General features: G+C 45.1%; 1 protein-coding gene across 1 annotated transcript; it reads right to left on the bottom strand.

Moving 5' to 3' along the window:
• Positions 1-1466: 1466 nt before the first annotated feature.
• Positions 1467-6491, bottom strand: EPCAM (epithelial cell adhesion molecule). The gene is made up of 9 exons (XM_015856910.2): positions 6327-6491; positions 5924-6028; positions 5198-5438; positions 4851-4916; positions 3676-3739; positions 3242-3343; positions 2891-3085; positions 2462-2503; positions 1467-1996 (listed from the first exon to the last, which is right to left on the bottom strand). Exons 1-9 carry the CDS (start codon positions 6388-6390, stop codon positions 1955-1957), a joined length of 921 nt encoding a protein of 306 aa, XP_015712396.1. The 5' UTR covers positions 6391-6491; the 3' UTR covers positions 1467-1954.
• Positions 6492-6600: the final 109 nt, after the last annotated feature.

The following is a 6600-nucleotide window of genomic DNA, read 5'->3' as shown; positions in this document are numbered from 1 at the left end:
CAGGTACTGGAGGTTACAGAATCACACAGTATCACAGAATGACCCGGGTTGGAAGGGACCTCAAGGATCATGTAGTTCCAACCCCCCTGCCTGGCAGGGCCACCAAACATACACCTTTACTACATCAGGTTGCCCAGGGCCCTGTCCAAACTGGCCTTGAACACCTCCAAGGAAAACCAGGCCTGACCGCAATAGCTGGGATTACTTCTCTTTGTGCTCTTAGGTTTGAAGGAGGTGGGCTCCAGGGACCTCATTACCGCCTTCAAAGGAGATAAACAGCCGTTAAAGTGTAATTGCTGCCTGTTCAAGTTATTCTCACTCCAGGGCTGGTTACACCTTCTCCTTCAGCAGTCTGCCCGAGGCAACTGTACTGAGCTGCAATCTCCCACTTAGGGAAAGCCACCACCTAAACCTGCCGCTAACGTTCTTCATGGCCAACAGTCCATTATAAACCTCTGCTGTGACAGCTGCTCAACACTGGATCCATTACCACAAGTCATAAGAACCAAAGGATTAAACGCTGCAAATAACAAGTCCAAGTGCCAACATAACCGTGTAGTAGCTAATGCGTTATTTAAAAGCAGAAGGTATATATGCTGGTGACTTATGATATCATAAATAGGGTCAACACAGCCCAGCAACTTCCCTGTTTTATTTTGTGGGACACATAGGGTATATCCCCCATTTATGAACACTACACTAGTTTAACATACTTTTCCTGTTTTAGGGAGGGGAAGTCAAAACAAACCACGTTAGCAATCAGATTTGTCATTCAGTTCCTTATCTTGTATCTCATTATTTCTTTGGCAACTGGAGTTACAGCATCTCCTTTATAATTCAGACGCTGGATGGACTACACACATTTACCTGATCATTAGTATCCATTATATGCATTAGTGACTGCCAAAACAAACTTCTTCACACTGTTTACCTCCTGGAACTCAGTTTGGTCAGTCTCTGTGACCGTAAACAGCAATAAAAGCAAAAGCAGTTTTAACCGTGCAACAACTTCACAAGGGCTAACTGTGAAAATGGCACTAATGGGATAAGAGCTCTACTGGTATTCACGGAGCACACACCAAATCTACCCCCTCCCAACCCTACTAGTGATTAAGTGCTGTTCTATAATAAAAACTTAGGTAGCAATTTGAAGGAGTAGTCTATATATTCCAGAAGTTGCTGTTTTGTTTGTTTGCTTTTACAGCACATTTTTTTTTATACAATCAAACCATATTACCATTTTACTCTTGTTAGGCATTAAGAGTTGAAAATAAAGCACGAATTTAATTATTAAGGGGAAAAAAAAAAAGAAACCAACTAATCAGGCTAGTAAGAGAATAGATGTTAATACAAACTGATACTTGGATTTCTAGAGTATTTTCACCTGTGCTACGACTGCTTCAAGTCCTCAGCTCCCGAAGCTGGCAGCATGGCAGCTCACAGATCACCACTCCAACATGAAAGAATGAAAAGCCCGTTTCAAAGTTTTATTGTTTCGTCATAAAAAAAAGAAAAAAGGTTACAGCTAGTTCAAATATGTACAAATTGCCATAAAAACAAAGCCATGTTCCATTACACACGAGCCAAATCGTCATCGTGACACGGCTATAAAATCATTGGTTTTAAAAAACACCTCCCACAGGACTAAAAGAACTATTTAAAACATTGATGCTCCAGAAGTGCAGTAGCAGCAGCTGTCAGCACATCTCATGACAAAAATCAGGGAGTGATAGTTGGACTAGAGTAAAAACAGGGCATTGAACTCTCAACAAATAACAAAAGTATCAAGGTCGCTGGTCTAGGCTTCTTTTTGGTCTAGGCTTATTTTAACAATCATTAAGTGAGCACAACTGACTCCTCTTCAGGAAGAATCTTTCAAGAGTTAAGGATCTACGCCTCCCTTGTTTCTGTTGTCTTCTTGTCTGAATCACACTCTGTCTTCAGCCGATTCCAGTTATGCGTTCAGTCCTCTATGCATTTCATTCATTTCCTTCATCTGTGGATAAGTGGGTAAGGAGAGAACTGTCAGCTTGACCATCCAGTTACATTTGGATTCCTATATAACTACTCTGCACTCAACATACAATAGCATCATTCCATTCAGTAGGAACTGGAAGGCTCACGCAAATACCTCAAGCAATGAGGCTGGCATTGAAACAGGACTAACAGAGCTTCCTGTGGATTGCATAGCTCTTGCTATAGATATGCAAAACGGTACTTGACACCAGTACTGCCGCTCCCCAGATCCTAGGAAATGCAAATCGCCAATTGCCTCTGAAGCTACTGCAGAAAACACAGTTGAGTACAGAGATGGGAGCTTGGTTACGGAATGTCAGTGCTTTCATACTCTACTTGAAAATACCTGCAGTTAAAAGCAAGCTTTTAACCTACACAACTCCTGACTAAACCTGGATTCCAACCAACCTGCCCAGTTTCCCCAGATACCATCAACAAAAATTACCTCTGCTTTCACGTACTTCCCTTTCCTCCTTCTTGTGAGAACCTGTAAGGAAAGGACAGGTTAACAGCAAAGTTTGATTTTAACTCTTGACTTAAATGTAATTTTATTTGGTTGTGACTCTGAACCTGAAGCTGTCCATTCCCGTCCTCCCAGAGGTGAAGGATGAGAGGCTCTCACTTGGCTACTCTAAACTAGGAGGCAAGACAAGTAACAAGACAAGTAACTTCCTCAACCTTAAGTGCTTTTCCCAGCGCTTCATTTTCCATGCAACACCCTTTTGTCATAACAGCATCTTTCCATCACTTCTTCCTCACAAACAGTGTAAGAATTTGAGTTTACAAAGGAAACCTTCTATTAAGAGTCCCACTCCCCTGGCGCGTTGTGAGATCCTAAATCTCAGTGTTACCCTGGGAGCTTTTTAGAACTTACCAGAGCAATAATCCCAGCAACTATTGCTAGTACTATGATAACAATGACAGCAATAACGCCAGCAGTCAGAGACTTCATGGAAAACTCCGGCGGTACTTCATCAATATAGTAAACCAACGGGTTCTGTAACACCAGCGGTTCATTATCAATACTCATGTTCAGCGGGTTGTTAAGAAAGACGGAATCACCTTTTACCTAACACAGAAAGCAAAAGAGACCTGTGAGCTCAGCTGGCAACAAGCTTCATGCAAGCATTGCAACAATTTATTGTGGATCAGCCAGCACACAGGAAGGCTACTGAAGATAATGCAACGCATGTAGTCTTTGGAAGAGTTCACCCATGACACTTACATCTTTCTCAAGGTAGTAGGCAACATCAGCTATGTCCACATCTCTAGAGGATTTGTCTGAGGAATTTTGCTTCAAATCAATAGTGATGGAGGGGTTTTCATACTGGAAAAAAAATATATATATAACCCACACCATTAAAAAAGGGCTAATTTAGATCCAGCTATTAAAAACACAGCAAAATTAAGACCCAACTCGTGAGGTCACATTCTAATTCAAGTTCATGGAACATCTCAAGCAAAGTTTTTAATAGTATAATTCAAATTTCATGTTTTTGGTGAAAATAATTCATATGTTAAGCAGACAGACATGCAGCTTTTCAATATTTAATGTCAGACACAGCTATTTACTAGTGCCCAGGAAGCAATACTATTTTATCATAGGCTTTCAAAGTGACATGCTGTAGTATTTTTTGCTAAAAAATAAGTGTCTCTTACCACAACACCAGTTATATAGCGTCCATCCAACATGTAACGACTGCTAATTGTATCCTTAATAAGTCTGCAAGGATATTAAAATCATAATCGTTGTTAAAAGCAAAGTCCAATCATACACATCGATTTTTCACAAGCAGGAAAGAACCAGTAACATTTTTTCCTCCTGCAGTGTGTTTGTGGCAGGTTCACCCTCACTGGCAGGTTAAGCTCCAGCCCAGACTCTCACTTTCTCCCTGCTAGCAGCATAGGAGAGAAGGCAAGGCAATAAGAACAAAACCATTACAGGTCATGGTTTACTAAATGAAGCAGCAAAAGGAAGAAAGGGGAAAAAAAAATTCCTCAGCCAGTCTCCAAGCAATAGCTACACTGGAACCACTCCCCCCAACCCTGATTTATTGCCAAGTATGACTTTTTATTATCTGTGGTATCACTGGTCAATCCAGGTCAGCTGCCTCAGATGCATCACCTCCACAGCCTCCTGCCCATCCCCAAACCTACTCAGCAAGGCAGCAGAGAGAGACACAGACCTTGACACTATGAAAGCAATGTTCAGCAACAGCTCAAACACTGGTGCTTATCAGCACTGTTTTGGTCACTTCTGCTTTGAAAAATAGTTAACTCCAACATAGCCAGACCCAGCACAACAGTGTTCTGTTAGTAACCAAAAGCGAAGCTGCACTTATGGGAAAACAATTATTGTACTGGCAAAGAGCAGAAGACCTAAAAGTTCTGAGAGTTTGCAGGAAAAGGAGCTACACAGTAGGATTTTTTTTCTCCCAATAAGCAAAATAAACCTCACAGCTACAAACACTTTCCTTGCCTTACAAGCTTTGACAAAAAGGGATGATTTGACTTCAGTCAAAACCATTGCTAGCCTACTGTTCTGTCTCCTGTTTCTTCACAGTTCCTCCCTCATCCCTGCCAGTTTAGTTTGTTGAGTTTCTCCTTGTCACCTACCATCTATTTCTTCCTCTATCGGGAGCAATCAATTTCCAAAAGATTAATTTCCATTGCAAATCAAGTTTGAAGGACTTTCATTACTCACATCAACGATGCCTCATAAACAAATGAGCTCATACATTTGACAATGCTTTTAAGCACAGTTACTTAGAAGTACATTAAATATATGATAGCACATGCAGATAGCTTTGCAAGACCTTCAGATCATCACTTACTTTGCTAAAGCGTCAGCGTTCAGAGGAGTTTTTCTCTCAGTGTGCTTCACTTCAATGATGATCCACCTGAAATAGGGTGTAAATACAGTTAGTATTCTTAAAAACACATGCATATAACAGCGTGTAATATTGTTTTTAATCCCATGAGAGGAAAAAAGAAACTCTATGAGGAAAAAAGAAAATGAAACACCTTCCCTCCTCCCCATCGTTTCCAAAGAAAAAAATGACAAGTACTTATTGCTCCATGTTCAGTCCTATGGCATTATTCATACTGATAAACCCCCGTAAGGCCGATCCAAACACAGGAACGTTTTCAGGTTACAGCACACCCTGTTGAGAAGACTTACGTCGTCCTGACTAATTGATTGCATTTCAAGTCTGTGTCATATTTGTCAGTTCTTCTAACACCGGCCGTGTTCACACACCAACAGGTGGTTCCATTGCACTGCTTTGCCTTGAAGATACCAGTATTTTCACACTCGGGATCGTAAAGACCATCAGTATCTTGAAACGCATCTTTGGGTTTCTCACGGCGGCCCGACTTTGTGTTTGTCATTTCAGCTTTCATCAACAGGCATTTGGAAGTCACTAAAAATAACCAGAAAGTCACATTACACAACACCACGAGTGACTGGAACAAAGCTCCCAGGCTGGGAAGGCACAAGGTTACAACAGACGCGACAGCGCCTGACGCCATTACAAGGAAGAGCAGGCGCCCACGATGTAGGTGGTGAATAACATCAACACAGCGGGGGTACCCAAGAGCAAACATTTATGAACTCTAGGCTACCTCAAACTAAGAGTACTGTATCGTACAGAAGCTCTAGGTTGGAGGGAGAAGTTAGGATGAGTAGTTACAAGGAAGCCAAGAATCAGAGACACCCTGGCCATTGGGGATGAGCTGTTAAAGAGTATCCATACAAGTGACACGGTCAGAATTAGAAAGGCTCCAATGCCAGTCGGTTGGTGTGGGGGCCTATGAGAGCCCTTCCTCCCCTCACTATCGTTATCTGCCGAGAGCTCAGGGCCCATCCAGTACAGCCAGGCCGTTCAGAGCGGCAGGCTTTACTCACAGGTCTCGCAGTTGACGGGCATGTTGGATCCGATGGCGTTGCAGGTGCAGACGTTGTTGGTCAGCTTGCAGTGGGAGACGCGTTTGTTCTTCGCACAGCTACACTCTGCAAGAGACAAGCGGCCGTGAGCGCGGCGCTCCCCGGGGCGAGGCGGCAGGGGAAAGGCCGAGCAGCCGCCCCTCGATCCCTGAAGCGCGACGGCTCCGTGCCCGAAGCGCCGCTCCCCGCGGGACCCCTCCCGACCATCGCCCGGCCCTCGGAGCCCAGCCGGCCCGAGGACGAAGCGGCGCCCGCAGCCCCCGGAGGGGAAGCGCCGTCCCGGCGGAGAGGGGGCGCCATTTTGGGGCGCTTCAGGGGCCGCTCCGGGGGGACGGAGGGGGTCGCGGTGCGGGCGGACACTCACCGTCCTGAGCGCAGGCAGCGGCGCAGAGCAGCAGCAGGAGCGCGGCCCCGCGGAGCAGCTCCATGGCTTCGCGGTGGCGGAGGGGCCGGGGAAAGGCTGCCGAGGAGCGGGGCTGCGGAGAGAGAGCGCTGCGTGCGCGGCGGGACCCGGTGTGAGCCGCCCGACAGGTCGGGCAGGTGCTGGTGGTGGTGATGGGCCGCGCCCTGCCGGCTCCGGTTACACCTGGGACGGCACCGCCCCTCGGACTGCAGCGCTGTTAAACCACCGCCTCCTC

This window comes from Coturnix japonica, chromosome 3, assembly GCF_001577835.2.
Source record: "Coturnix japonica isolate 7356 chromosome 3, Coturnix japonica 2.1, whole genome shotgun sequence".
NCBI classification, from domain to species: Eukaryota; Metazoa; Chordata; class Aves; order Galliformes; family Phasianidae; genus Coturnix; species Coturnix japonica.
This window is presented reverse-complemented; position numbering and strand designations above follow the sequence as displayed.